Below are 15958 nucleotides of genomic sequence, written 5' to 3'. Positions count from 1 at the left end.
GCATAACTAGAAGAAGGAATCCATGCTGCATGTGAAGTTGAGCCTAAAACCAAAGTTTAGTCATAGAACCCATCCTGCAAATGTGAATGAATACTTTTTAGACTTATGGGAACAAATGTTTCTGTTGATGATGATTTTTAATATAGCTCAAAAAAGTTTGGGCCCACGTCTGTAAAATGGATGGAATGGTGCAGAAATCAAAGATTTATGTGAAAAGCACAAACAGCTTACAGGGTAACTGTCTGGCTGATCATACTGTCAAATTTTTTGTCAATTACTCGAATTCAGTACTCTTCTTAATAGTCACCAGTTAAAGGACAGCTTGAACAGCATGTTTCAACAGGCTTCACCATGGTAAATGACTGAAAATGTCCTAGAGCTGCTTTTGGTAATGCCAGTTCAGAAAATAGGAATGTGAATAAACTGCAGCCACAAATGAAAGAAGGTAGATTGTCTAAATCCAGGATCTCTGACCAAGTGAGATACATGATCACATTATGAAGGAAACTCCTCTAGCAGTTGGAGTTTGCATTGAGATGTATTATTAAACTCTGGTTGTTGTTGGTATGTTTTTTTAAAGAGGTCAGGGGAATCACTGACTGTTTCCTAAAGATACTGTTAATATTTTTTCTCAAATCAAAGGAATACAGTTTCGTGTCAAGTACAGAGCATCTATCAAGAGGGAAAAAAGGAGGCACTGATGGAAAGCATTCAAGGCTGGCAAGATCATTCTTGCTCCTGCTTTTACTTCAAGTTTTATTGCACATTAAGGTATCCTGTGAGTATTTTCAGGCATAGGTGGATTATGTCTCAGCTTTGTCTTTTGAAATGGTTCCATGTAGTGGTGAGCAGCTTTTACCTTTCTTATCATAGCAGGGACAATAACGGAGTTTGCAGCATGTCTGCCCTGCTGCATGCAGGGGAATATTGTGTCTTTCAGCCCTGCTGATCCAGTTTATTCACTCAGTTATGGTATTCCATTGAGATGACCTTTCCTTGTGTTTCCTTAGTAATGAGCGGGTTTGGCAAGCAGAGCTCACTTCCATTTTTTGTACACTGCCTACGAAGTTGTGTGCAGACCTTTGGAGGATGTTTCTGACTGACAGCTGGCTGGAAGTTGCTGTTTGCTCTTCCCAAGGTGTGAGTTCTGAAGTAGGGAGCTTTGTGGGGGAGTCAGGATGGTGGAGGGGGTGGAAGAGCACAGCTTGCAAAATGAAAATGGAGCAAACTTAAATAGGAAGTGGAGGGAGGAAGAGAGGGAGCATAGGGAAAGTGGGCACCAGTGTCTTGACTAGGGAATATGGGAAACAGAATACAATGGCTACAGAGGACTGAATCTAAGTGTAAGAATCAGTTTGCTAGAGAGATTGTGTAGAGAACACTGACACTCAAGTGTTGAAAAATTGTAGAAGAGTTCTTAAAATGTGGGATTTTGGCTATTCCTCCTTTATAAACAGTCACAATTCCTCCTTTATAAACAGTCACAATTGAACATCAAAAAACACTGAAGCCTTTTTGTATGACCCTTTGCTAGTAATTGTAATAAAAATGGTGGGGAGGGCAAGTGGAGAGCTTAAACCATTATCTTATAAGCTTTTCTATATTGTTTTCATAGTCTTATTTCTGTGTACATTCATACACTGATTTGAGAAATATGTTTGAAAAATATGGAATGACATTTTCATGAAACGTGTTCCTTCATGAGGGACCTTGATAGTTTGAATAGAGTATTTTCCTTGAACTCCAGATTTTAATTATTCTGACTTCCAGGCTGAACTTCCTAGTATATTAAATAAACTGCACCAAGTTTTGTCAGCTTCAAAGACAAAGGGGAGAAATCCTGCATCTACTCAGATAAAGCTGAGTATTCTATCCATTTCCATGGATAGAAAGTTCCTTTATCATTTCTGTGTTTATCTGATGGGACTGTAAAATTCAGGTTCAGCAGAACTAAAGATCCTTGGCTATTTTCTCAAAAAAAGTGTATATCTTCATTTAATAGCCATGATGAAATGCCTGTAAGAGATTACCGGATAATGGGAGAAGAGATAGGAGCTGTGATTGTACCAGCCTCGTGTTCTGGAGTGCTTTAATCTTTCTGAAACTTGGCTTCCAAATTGAGAATGATTAAGCAGCTTTAATTCCTAATATTAAAAAAAAAAATCTTAATGCCTATTACTTCTTATTAAGAGCAGTAAATGCATATGGATTAGCAATTCCCAGGCCTATTTGAAAATTAATGGGGTGAGAAGAGTACTTTGAAAATAAAGAATGTAGGGTGTTGTGTCAGAGGAACTTCTGGGCAACAAGAAGACTTCAGACTTCAGCTTAGGTACTCTTTCTGCTGTTGCCATCCTGCTGATTTAAACAGTCTTCCCTGACAAACAGTTGCTTATAGCTGAAGAGTCTAAAGCAAGATTCATGCTTGTAGTTAGAATATGCTACAATAAGTTTCTCTTTGCAGGAAAACAGATAAAACCACTTAAGTAGTAAGCTCAGTATACTAGCACAGAGCATACATGGATCCTAGTGCACTTGTGCATACATGGATGTCTGAAAATGTGGGTGTTTTTCTGATCATTTTTATGACAGCAAGTGTATGAGTACGCTCTGTATATGAGCAGTTCTCAATTTCAGTATTTTTGTCAGTATACACAATTGCTGAAAGACAAGTTTGTAACTAGACCTTTGACTACCTTCTGGCACTGTGCTTGAAGTAGAGCTTTTGCCTTTTTTAAGAAAGAGTGTGGGTTTTATTAGAAAGTATGTACCATGTCTGTCTTGGAAAAGTAAATATCACAGCAGGAAAATAGTTGAAAGGAAGAAACAAGCATTTTATATATGTGATAAGCTTTTAAGGGTTTTTTAAGCTTTTCCCTGTGATTTTCCTGGCATTTTTTTCTTTCTCTTTGTCCTGTCTGTACTCCCTATAGAGTATCACTAGCATGGGAATTTTAAGTTGTGATAATCATCGTGCTTCATTGTTTAAAACAAAACAAAACAAAAAATTACAGATGATACCTTCAACAGGATATTTGCAAGTAGCTATCCTAAAATGTGCCTACTTGCCACTTAATGTAGCTGAAACCAAAATTTCAGTTTTATTCTACACCCTGTTCACAATTTGTTGGGTATTTGTAAACAATTACTAAGAGGCTATCAGTGCCATAAACTTTTTCTGAGTGCAGCTAACCTAACTTAAAGGATTTGGTTTACAGTGAACCCTCTTCCTTCCTTCACCTGCTCTTCCTTCTGGCTCTTCACAGCTGCAAAGCAATGCCTGCAATGACATAGTACAGCCTAAACAGGGAATTGAAGCAAACGGTCCTGACAAATGTGAAGGCTCCTGTCTAAAATATCATCCTGTATCTTACACATCTCCGTGCTGAGGTAAAGAGAGTAGGCACTGAGGTGATATACAACAGCTGGAACACTGCTGTGTAGAGTAGGAAAGGTGTTGAAGGTTCAGAAGAATCTGCAAGATTTGTGTGTTCAGTGGACGTGATGGCCTGAAGAGCTGTGTCAACTCAAGTCCAGTTTCTGTAGTAGCTTCTTACAGTTTCGAAGTATCTGTAGCAGGATAGTATTTATGAAGACAAGGTGTGAGGATGGGGTAGAAGGATTGACAGCTTGATGTTGACCATGTTTAGTTTCAGTTCATTGGAAAATTCCTGGGAGAAAATGCCTGAGATGAAATATAGTTGTTACCAGATACAGCAGATGTAGTAATTTTTTTTTAAGTAATTAGCAAAATTATCTTATAAGCACATGCATATATTTCACTTTGCAATTTGAAGGGAATAAATTAGTCTGATAAAAAAGTTGTTAAAGAAAGAATTGCTGAATCAATGCTATTTCCAGCAAGTCTGTTGAGGAGCTTCAGTTTTGTTCAAAGTCTATATATAGATGTTGTATCACTGAATCTACCAATAAGGCAGAGATGGACATGGTAGGTCAAAGCAAAGATGGTTCTAAAATTCATAGCTGAATGTGTTTCTCCTTAATTACAATCCAGTTAAAGGGGAAAAAATGCTTTTCCTGGTTATTAAAACCTTTTAGCAGGACAGGCAGTGTGTACCTGTAAAACACTTTGTATGGCTTTATACTGTTAGATAAAGAGAAAATTGTTTTATATCAGATTAGGTGAATTTTGGTTGGCTTGTTTTCTGCTGTAGACTTTTAAGGTTCCATTCTTTCCTGAGGCATTCATCCCATCAACTGAAAAGACAAGAGCTGTATAAATAAAAGTAGGAAGTGTTTTTGTAATTAGAGTCCAATATAAGTATCTTTTTCTCTAGAAGACTTAATTTGGGTCATCTCAGCCAGTTTCACTGACTTCATTATCCAAGTGTTTATTGTTACCTGTCATCATGTGAACCTGCTTCAAGGGCTGAGCTCTTTGCAGCAGAATTGCTTCCCTTCCCTCCTTGGTGTTGCTCCTCAAACCTGCCCCTGAGGCAGAAGCTGTTGTCTGAGGATAGCAATGTCTGCCAGTTTGCCATCAGGCAGATGAAGCTGTGTCAGCCAAGTGTGTATTTATGTAATCAGTATTTTTTCTACATTACTGCCTTTCTTGGGTCTCTCAAATGTGTCTTCTGTGAATCCCCTAGACATGGGACTGCTGAATTCCTTTGGCAAGTCTGAAGTTTGTGAGAAGATCTTGAGCTTTTTCCTTCCTCCTCCCATTTAATGTAATTCATTTCCTTGAACTCCTGGGAAAATTCAGCTGTTCAGGTGGGAGGTGGCTTTAGGCAGCAACTGGGAGTAGATTGTGCCTTGTCACATTGATTTTTTATGGAAACAGATCTCCCTTGAGTATTGACTATTCTGTTGAAACAAATAATACATTATTCAGAAATTATGTCTTTTTCTGATTATAAAGCATCTTGACTTTATTTTTCTGAACTTGGAAGGAGAGTGTTGAGACTGGAAATTTGTAACTTCTTCTGTTTTAAGTATTATTATATACAATGGGAAAGGCAGTTGGGTGAGGTAATGTTCCCTGAACTAGAATTACTGATTTTGTTTGTCATTTTGAGGGCTTTTGGATAACTTGCTTTACAGCAGAGGTATTTCTAAGTGCTGGACTGTTTTAAGAAGCCTTTTCTGGGACATAACTTTAAAAAAAATCTATGTCTCCCTGTTTTGTCTACCATATTCTCTAAATTTGGAATAGTCCTCAGATTAGTTCAGGAACTGGTATGTTTAAAAACCAAAAAAAAATCTAGGGTTACCTACAGTCATTGGACTAATAACAATTAGTAATACCTCAATTTTCTTCAGAGTGCTACCCCTGTTCTCTTGAATGATGGACTATAAGCAAATAATGTATTGGTGTATTACTGCAATCTGCAACAAGATAACAGAAGTGGAATTTTTTTTAGAAGCAGAAAAATTGTTACTGAGATATTCTTTAAGAATGTGGAGTGTAAAAATTCTAATACTCCTGAATATTTCTGGGATAATCCACAATGAATGTTCTCTTATGAAAAATAATTTTGGGTATTATCATGCAGTTGCTTGATAATACTACCAGGAGTGTGGTGTGTCTTGTGTCATAATCTGTCACATCCCCCAAAATATTTTATTTAATTTAATATGTAATTCTCCTTTCTCACAAAACTAAGGACAATGTTTTTGGGATTATTTTTAAAAATACCATATTTCTAGGTATAAGGTAATTCTTATATTTCTGGTGTTCTGGTTTGTGCTAGGTCTTTGGGCTGGGGTAATAACTAGTGTTTAGCTAGCTCTGTATCTCCCAGAGATATCCCTGCAATTTCTGTGGCAAGCTGCCATCTTTTCTGCTCCAATCATGGGACCTTTCAGTTTCCCTTTTCAGGGAGTGTTTTCTAGCCAGTTTACTTAATTTCTGATGTTAAGAAATGTTCTGTGGATGTTGTGAGCCCTTCAGCCACAGTGAATAATTCATTAACAAATCACAAACTGAGATCTTTTGCACAGATTGTCAAACAATTTCTCTATTTTAACAACTTCTAACAGAAAATAGAGCTGTAGTTGTCAGATAGGCATTTGGCACTGCTCTGGAGTTTTTCTGTATAGATAGTTAAACTCTAGTTCAGAGTTAAAAGAAAAGTATGTATTTCCATCTAACTAGGTTGTTACACTTGAAGTTTGTCAAATAAGCAATTTTTTAAAAAACCCCATATCTCTAATTCTTTCACCTTAATATTATTTTTCTTTTCTTTTAAAGTCTAGGGACTCCATCAAGTTGGATGACCTGAAGGCAGAAGTGTCCCCACGGATTTCAGCAGAAGATCTGATAGACTTGTGTGAGCTGACAGGACCCAGCCATTCCAAAACACCTGTAAAGAAAACAAAGCCCAGCAAGCCAAAGCTGCTGGTGGTGGACATCCGTAACAGCGAGGAGTATCCTTCAGATCTGAGTGCTGGCCTTGCTGAACCCTGCCTGTGCCAATTGCTGAACCCTGCCTATGCCTCTTGCTGAACCCTGCCTGTGCCAATTGCTGAACCCTGCCTGTGCCTATTGCTGAACCCTGCCTGTGCCAATTGCTGAACCCTGCCTGTGCCTATTGTGAACCCTGCCTGTGCCAATTGCTGAACCCTGCCTGTGCCAATTGCTGAACCCTGCCTGTGCCTATTGCTGAACCCTGCCTGTGCCAATTGCTGAACCCTGCCTGTGCCTACTGTGAACCCTGCCTGTGCCAATTGCTGAACCCTGCCTGTGCCTCTTGCTGAACCCTGCCTGTGCCAATTGCTGAACCCTGCCTGTGCCTATTGTGAACCCTGCCTGTGCCAATTGCTTCCTCTCTGTCTCCAGGCTGGTGTGTTAGAGTGGTGCATGATGGAGAGAGAGGGATCTGGTAGAGCTAGATGGAAGTGCTGAATGCCAGGGGGTTTCAGCATGGAGAGGCCTGGTTTGCAGAGCAGAGGACAAATCAATTTTTCCCTTCCCACTGTAAACTGTGGGCTTAGTGAAATCACTTTGTACCAGTAGCACAAGTGCTTTAATGCTACGTTTTTCTTTAGAACAGGTTTTTTCAGCAGACCTTCCCCATTTAATATGACCAATATTTTGGAAAGATGCGAGGCTTTCCAATTAAATGGAAGGGAGATAGAGAAAAGTTGATAGCTGATATGCTTTGCCAGTCCCTGAGTGGAAAATTGATTCCTTTTGAGTGCCTTCTAGCTTTGTCAGGTAATGCAACCATGTAGCCATCCTAAGTCCTCTAGTACTGATAATCAGAAAAGAGTTAAAGGTCTTTTGGAGCTGTCTTTTTACCAGGGTCACTATCCTGTCTACACCTTTCGTGTGTTCCTTTTCAAGTATAGTTCTTTGCAATAAGGAGTATTTTTTTAATTCTTTGGGTTTGTTTTTTTCCTGAAATGGTGTAGTTGCAGGACTGGGATTGTTTGCATTTTGGGAGGGGTAATCCTTCTTAAAGATGTTTTGGTATGTTTGAAGTTTGTAGTAGACTGACCTGTGCTGCCCTTTATATAATAGGTGGACTGATATCCTAACACCCATCTGGTATTAACAGGTAGGAAGTGCCACTAAAAAGGCAGCCTGGTAGGTAATAAAATTGCCCTTGAGTGTACTGGTTAGTATCTCATTTGCAGAAGAAAATATCTGGTATGCAGGATATTATCAAATTGTCAGCAGTTATGAATATACATAGGAAACCATAAGAATATTGCATTCAGTGTCCTGTTCATTCTCACAATAAGGAAACAGGCTTTGTGTTTGTCACAAAATTTCAACCAATTAAGATAGGATCAGACTGTATGTTTCTGTGGTGTGTGTTTTAAATGTGATAGACCGCTGTGATGTGATTCAAAAATATGATCATTTTGTATATTTTGGTTTTAGTCTTTTTCCCCATGCATGTCTATCATGCTAAACTTTGCTTTCACTTTGTTTTCTTAGTGCTTTTAGAAAAGCATGAGAGAACTTCCAACAAGTATCAAACATGCTTCAAATTTCATAATATGACCCACATGAAATCTGAGAGATTGTTTTGTAACGAATCTCATCTTGCAAGGCCAAGACCTACCAGCACTGTTTCAGTTGGCCAGCAATTCTTCAAAGGCTTATTTCATTAAGCATGTTAGCAGATACATTGGCAGCCTTCCATTCCTGTTTTGAAAGTTATAGCTGCATATTTATGGTCTCTCAGTCTGTACCTCAAAATCCTGGCCTTTTTGTTAATTGTCTTAGCAATTAGAACTTTTTTAAAGACTAGGTCATGTTTCTCTAGGGGTACTCAGTGGCTTACGTAACTAAATTTGTCCGAAGATATTTTCTGTCTAAATGATGATCATTTCAGAATCTAATCAATAGCTTTGGGAGTTATGTGATTATAAATGGGGTTGGGGAAATGGGATTGGCACAGAGGAGTGAAGGAGGGATATCATTTTCCCATTCAAAATAGAAATAAACTGACAACATCAATGAATGGTGCATGATCCTATTTTGTTCTTTCAGATGTTTTTATATAGCCATGCTTTTCCCACACTATAACAATGATGATCATAAAACTGCTACATAAATAATGAGAAACGAATGCTACTATTACTCTAAGTCAGTTGAATCTTACCCCTATTTAAGGCAGCTCTTTTATTTAATAGAATTCTGGGATTTAATTATAAATTTAACTAGCTTTCTGCAAGTACAATAATAGAGTGACTAATCTCAGCATTTGACATTGTGTATATTTTTGCAGAACTTTGCTGTTTCGCACCTCTTCAAAGCTGTTTTTGCTTATAGCTGGGGAAAGGGATTGTTCCAGGCATGTGTGTACAGTCTATGAAAGTAATTCAGAGTTTTGTCAAGGCCATAGTGCATTTTCAAATTCATAAAAAGCTAGGTAGTAGTAGTCCAACTCAATTTTTATTTAGGAGACCTTCACATTCAATATTTATTTATAAAATCTTGTTGAATGATCATCCTCTGAAACTGAAGGACAGCTAACTGTGATATCTCAGAGTTTTTTGCTTTTTGCTTTTCAATACGCATTACACACTTGTTTTTGGCTTTTCAATACCCATTTCACACTTGCTTTTAGTGGGACTACAGATAGTATACTTGGTGCTCATTGTTGGGGAATCTGAGTCATATACATTCGAATTTCAGTTTGGATCAAAGTAGTAGAAGACTTGTGAGGGTTGACAGGAAGTTTGAGGATATTGCTGATAATCCCTGTTTAGTTTTGGTTCTCATTTTAAGTATTCCATTCTTTTTGCATAAAATGCCTCTGGAAGAGGTGCTCCAGCTGCTTATTGGTATTTGGCTCCCCTTAGCAGACTAGAGTTGAAGTGAAATCCACAAAATTAGGTGTCCTGGGGATATTGGCTCTTTAGCACTAAGTATTTCATTTAGCAGATCATTTTCTGTAGTGCTGTGCTGTGTTCCTTTTTTGAACCAAACAGCTTTTCATTCTGTGCTTGCTTTCATAGGTTGTGTTGGAAGGTTTTTCTCCATATGAATAAACAGTAAACGAGGTTTGTCAAAATATGGTGTCACAAAAACCCAATGGTGCTGTATCATGGCAGCCAGGATGAAGAGCAGGTTCATCCTGCAGCTATTCATGCTCCACAGGTTTCTCTGCCTTTCAGACCTCCTTAACTGATCCTCCTAAGCTTTAACCGTGGCCACATCTCTGGCAGCATCAATGTCCCTTTTGCATCAGCATTTACTGCAGAAGGGGATCTCATCCAGTGCCCAGCGACTGCCACACTGCAGAGCTTCAAGGGAAGAGTTGTGGTGATTGTAGGAAATGCAGTGAAGAACACAGCTGCTGTAAGTATATGCTGTCATGTGTGTTTTTATCCTTAGACATACATCAATAGCAAGCATATGGCAGTAGTAAAATAAATGCCAGAGTCTGGAAAATTTAGATTAGAGTTTTGTGTATGATGACAGGATTTGGGGTGGTGTTTTTGTTGTTGCTCATTTCTGCTTCTAGACAAAGACATTTCCCTTAAGGTTGTCCACATCTGAGAAGGTTTATGTTTTGAAAAGAAATTGCTAAACATCTTCTTCAGCTTTAAAATCTTTATTGTTGTCATGCTGGAGAAGTGCCATCAGCATTTCTATTGTGCATCAGTAAGAGCTTTCAAAATAGGCCTGCATTTACTTTTTGTGGAGTTAGGAAGGACACATGAGGTGATTGGGATGGGGACAGTACATTATGAAGTGCAAACGAAATAAGATATAATTCATATTCCTACTAGTAAGAAACCATGTATTGCCCATTTTTTAGAGTCACTTATTCCTGCAGTTGTGCTTAGTGAAGAGGAAAATGGTCCTTACTGGTAACTTCTGTATGATATATTTACTGTCAGTGCCTTTAGCTAGACAGGAAGAATATTCAAACTTGCCTGTTCCTTTCTACAACAAAATATTTGATGGTGTTGAGAACTGCCAGAGGAACAAGTGAAAGTGCCTAAGTATTTCTTTCACTGTACTTCTCTCAGATGAAGAAAAGTTATCCTTTGTTTTCAGACACACTCTTAATTATGGTTTAACTTTAGTTCACTGTTTCTTAAGACTGTTTACTCAAAGGACATGAACTGTAACCCTGATATGACAAGGAGTGCTGTGAATCATTAAAAGGTCTTCATGTCAGGAACAGCAGAAGCATCAGCCTGACACGTGGTGTTCATTTAATACTTGTAGGGAGTTGTAAGTAGATGGAGAAATCCCCTTTATTAACCTGCATTTCATCATCTAGAAAATTAACTTGTGATATGTATCAGGTTTCTTAAATGAGATGGCATGAAAGAGTCTGTAAAGCATCTCTCACATAGTTTCAGTAATGAGTATGTGGCTTTGTGTGTGAATCCAGGTAATTTCATCTTTTTTAATGTTTCAAAATTTTTGAAATGAACATGAAATGTTTCCTTTGCTGTGCAGCTAAAGAAATCTTGCAGTGTGCTTAGTGCAAGTACTTTGGTCACATGGGAGGTGCTGTCTTATCCTCTAAACCCAGATTTTCAGCAGCCAAGACAATGTTGACCCAGAATTGTCAATATTATAGCTTTCCATAAAGAAGAAATGCTGCTTTGACTCTTGATTTGCTTTCAGGGTTCTTGAATCCATAGCAAAAGAGTTTTGAGCTTTAAATAGTAACAAAATACTGGATTGACCACTCTGACCACAAATTAATTCAATACTAAACCCTAAATACTGGTTGGAACTCACCAGCTCTATCACACCCTTAAAGTACATATAACACCAGCCTCAGTTAGACTGTGTAGATAACACCTTTTCTTTTGTGGATAATTTTTTAAGGCCAGTTTCAGTTTTACTCTGCACAGTTGCATGGAACTACTGTCACACCCAAGCTATGGTGTTCAAGGTTTGACAAGAGCCATAGTTTTTACCTTCTAAATTTTACTAGGTAATCCAATCAGAGGAAAAAATTTAAAAGTGAATGCATGAAAACAAAACCAATTTTTTTCCATGTTATAAGATGCTCAATTTTAAATGTGTATTTTCTTAGCAGAGGTATGTATTTCCAGATGAAATGAGATGAGCCAAAAATTGTAACTTCTGCCATAAAGGAGAATTTTTCAGAACTGTTCTCTGATATTTAGTCCACTAAAAATTTGGAGATTACTATATGTTTCGTTTAAATTTATATAGGACTGAGAGGCAGTGGTAAGTGTGGAAAAACACTAATGTTTATGGGGCTGTTTGTAATTAGAAGGTTGAATCTTCCAATTGTGCTTCATATGAACAGCCTACTTGGCATCACTTAAAAATAATTTAAAGAGCAAAGTGAAGTATAGTGAACAGACCTGTTGACAAAATCTTTTTGCACTTTGTTTCTATTTTTTGCATTTGATTTGGCGCCAGATTATAAAACATTTAAATGGGAAAGAAAATGCTGTCTGGAATTATTATATTCTGAATAGAATATGAGATGTGAGAGGGAAAACTGAAATCTTCACCACAGCACTGATCCAGCAAGAGGAGTAGGAAGGCAGCAGAGTCTCATAGTGCCTCTGGATCTGCAGCTCTGACTGTAGTTGAACACTTCCTTAGTACAGAATTAAAACAGGGTAATCCTGCATGCTAAGCCATTGATGCTACTAACCCTAAAAATTAAATTAATATATTGACTGATGTACAAGAGCCTTACTGAGTGTACCATTGGCAGCATGAAGATATTGAAGAAGAGGTATTGTATGGTGATGTTTGGCTCACACTTCTCTGGAGAATATTCCTTTCTTTCAGCTGCTTCTCACTTGGTGCCAGCCTTTCTTCCAGGATTTTCTGGGCACTTGTTTACAGAGCAGATATTTGTTTTTCTCTGAAAACAGCAGGAAACCTCCACATAAAGGGCATTATTTTGGAGTTTGATCTTTCACTTTTGGATATGTTAAATGGCATCATCTCCTAAGTGAGTTGAATGCTCCTTTCCCACCTCCATAGACAGATAAGCACCTTTTAAATTCCATTATGGACAAGGGATCATTACAGTTGGGAATATAACAGTTAAATGGGCAATAAGTGTTCAGCTCTAGCTTCTTCTTTGGTCTAGGACAAATAACATGTCTCCTGACTTTTGTCACTTTGAAAGTCAGAGATACAGCAAGTAAAAAGGTGGATTATAGTTATGCATATGTAAAACAGGGATTATTTTGGGTCTTTTTGTGGAAAGGTGACATTACTTCATCTTCCCTCCTTTCGGCAGCTTTGAGGTGCTAAGCCATTATCTGTTTCCATTTCAAACTTTTGTCTATATTACTGCAATGTTGACTGAATTTAGAACAGGAGAAATACCTTATCTGACACTAAATCATTCTCTAGTAATTTAATTTTGACAGTGGCATACTTCTACTTCTGTCACATGGTTGTTTAATAAATGTGTTTCCCCCAGTGGTTTAATATATGTGCTTTATTGTCAGCTAAAGGCTATAACAGAATAAAATATACAGGATGCTTAAATCTGTCTAATAATTAGCAACTTATTTATGTTCTGCTTGGAAGAAGACAGATAAGCTGTAAGTCAAAGCTTTAAAAAATCTGACTTTATAGCTGAGAAATAAATTCTAAATTGTAAATTCTAATTGTTACATCGATTACTTTTTGTCTAGATAAGTTATGCTGCTATAAATATATTGTCTAGACAACTTCTGTAAGTTACTGAAGCAAAGTAGTCATTCTTGCTGCATTGCAATAGCTAATAGATAAAATACATTAATGATCTCCAAAACAAAGACAAGAAGTTCTGATTTTCCATGAGATCTTTCTGACCCTTTTCAAGGCAAGAGGGAGAGGGTCAAATTCAAAATTCCTTTTGTATAGCATATTCTTGGCTTGGAAAAAAAACAATTTTCTATATGAAAATATCATATAGCATTTCCTCTCTCCAGTACACTGTCAGAAATTCATTTCTGCTTATATGAAGACTGAACACATAGGTTAAAGTGTCTGGTTACTACTGAATTTGTGTGATTTTATTGTCATCTTCCCCAGGCCTTTTTAAAAGCCCTTGCTAGAGAAAGAAGTCCATGCATGATTTCTTCAGTTATAAACTTGTCTTAAAACCACAAATGGATACCCATGAAGCTTCACAGGGCGATCTGAAGATTAGGAATTGCATAGGATACTAAAGGACAGGTGCTTCTTAAAACAAATACATTTATTTGGAAGGGCCTAATGAAATCTCTGGAGTGCAAGTAAACAGATATTAGGCAATAAACTTCTGAAGATGTTTCCACTATACATCTTTTAGACTCTGTTTCCCTGTAAATAGTTTCTGCAGAAAAGTGAACAATTGGAATGAGAACTCTTCTCTTTGCAGGGATGGAGGGGCCCCTTATGATTGCCAGAATGGCTCTTTCATGTTTTTTTTGTTAAGACCCCATTCTTCCATCTGCATTCAGACTCAGAGCCTTCTGGAATCATAAGAGCCTCCTGGAATCATCAGAGCCTCCTTGTTGCCTTTAAAGAGGAAGAGATTAAGCTTGTCTTTTGAAAAGTTTGAAACATTTTAGTTAATCAGCAACAGTCCTTCTGGCTGTAACTCTCCCCAGTACATGGTTAAGTCTTCATAATTTCATTCTGTAAATTTAGCCCTTGTTATTATTGTAACAAGTGTAATGTATGCATGCTTTCCTTCATGGAGAGAGAGCAGCCCTGCTGCTGTTGCCAGTGCCTGCTCTCCACACAGCCCGAGAGAGACCCTTGGGCTGCCAGCCAGGAGCTGTGCTGTGCTGCTGTCACTCTGCCCCTGGCTTTGGCCAGGGAGCACTGAATGCCTCAGGTACAGCAGTGAGGACCTAAATCTGTCACTGCCACAGCCAGGCGTGAAAGAGGAAGAGAGAAAAATGCAAGATCTTAGAGGCAGAATCTGAGTGTTCCTTTTACTCTGAAGTAAGTGCCAAGGAAAGCAGGCTAATTCTAGAACTCCAAAATAGGTTCTCTTTTTTAATTTTTTACTGAGACCAGTGGTAGCAGCCACTGGAAATTTTAGTTGTTATTTGATGTAGGAGTTGTTTGGCCTGTGTGCCTTAGTACGCAGAGGTCTGGATGCTTCTGGAATGAGGAATCAGGGACCCCTTGGCTTTCCCTGTGAAAATATGTCTGAGAGATGCTGGCAAGCAGGATGTCAGCTCTTTTCAATCATCTGAGGACAGGGAAGGTGGGAGAATGGTGAACCTGAATCTTGGAGTGGTGCTGTCAGGCTGTGCTTATAGTCTTGGTGGACTGCAGCTCTGAAAGAGTGCTCTTGTCCTTGATGGAGCTTGCATGGATGAGGTTGTATCCATGTTCCTTAGGGCTGCTGCATTATAACATAGAATTTTCACTTTCTGGGGCTGTTTCTCAGCTCTGAGACAAGGGTTTTGTGTTTCCTGGTATTCCAGTTCAGAGAATCTGAAATGGTGATAACTGAAATAGAGGTGGTAATGAACTATAAATATTTGTTGTAGGTTCAGGACCTTGTAAGGATATACCAGCCAGAATGGTTCTGGTGAATTTGGCAAATACAATATCCATGCTGCTTGTCTGGAGCAATGTTGTTTTGCATTTCTCTAAACTGTATCTGAACCAGCCTTTGAATAGGATGGACTGACTGACTGACTGGTGCAGGAAGGTTTGAGTAGAAACTGGACAAAACTTGCAGTTTGGGTAGTGTTAGGAGAAAGTACTATAAATCACAAAGAAATGTTTTTCATTATCAAGTACTTCTTTGAGCATTTTTCAAGATCTAAGGCAACCCATAGACCTGGGGAGAGGTGGTAGAATCTTTCACAAAGACTCATATTTACTTTTTTTATATCCAAGCCAGCTGTTATGTCTCTTTTCAAAATTACATATTTATGTTCCCTAAAAGCTTTTTTAATTTTCTGTTGAGTGAAAAATAGTCGTTTTCTTTCTGTATTTTCATTTTACATTCTGTTCATCTATAATGTGTGCACTGCATTTATTTTGTTCAGTATGAATTAGCTGTGCTACAGCAGCTAAATATCTGCAACTGGCTTTAATTTTCAAGTTCTCACTTTCAGCTGAGTTTTTTTTTAATGTATATGATTTCTAGGTGGAAATTTTAAAATATATGTGTTTAAAATTTATCACTTGAAGAAGTTTGAGTGTTTACTCTTACTTTCATTCTCAGTAAAACTTGTTCTGAAACCAGCTATTAAATACCTGTTTGTTTAGGCTTATTTTCAAATCTTAGCATGTAAGTCCTTTAAGTTACTGCTGTGTTTTTGTACTGATGGAATGGAAAGTGTTCCCTTTTGGCCAGGTCTGCATATAGAGAATTTTCTTTTGGTCTTGCTAGAGCAGTTGGTTCTATGTTCCACCCCTCCCACCCCCGGTATGTGTTTGCACCAAGTTGTCTTTTCTGTGTTTGTTTTTTGACTTCCATTCGCTTTATGGTAATACTACAACCAACAACTAGGCACTGTTTTGTTGATATGGGAGGTTTTAGGTTGCTGTCTTTTCCATGGTGTTTAAGTG

The 15958-nt window shown here is 38.0% G+C and overlaps 1 protein-coding gene across 1 annotated transcript in view; it reads left to right on the top strand.

Moving 5' to 3' along the window:
• Positions 1-15958, top strand: part of TBCK (TBC1 domain containing kinase) — an 88208-nt gene that overhangs the window by 67386 nt on the left and 4864 nt on the right. Inside the window, exons 24-25 of the mRNA XM_063156454.1 lie at positions 6215-6390; positions 9622-9781. Coding sequence (XP_063012524.1) covers positions 6215-6390; positions 9622-9781 — 336 coding nt within the window. The remainder of the gene's footprint in view (positions 1-6214; positions 6391-9621; positions 9782-15958) is intronic.

The sequence above is a fragment of the Melospiza melodia genome, chromosome 5, assembly GCF_035770615.1.
Source record: "Melospiza melodia melodia isolate bMelMel2 chromosome 5, bMelMel2.pri, whole genome shotgun sequence".
Taxonomy (NCBI): Eukaryota; Metazoa; Chordata; class Aves; order Passeriformes; family Passerellidae; genus Melospiza; species Melospiza melodia.
Note: the sequence above shows the minus strand (reverse complement) of the source record. Positions and strands in the feature narration are given on the sequence as shown.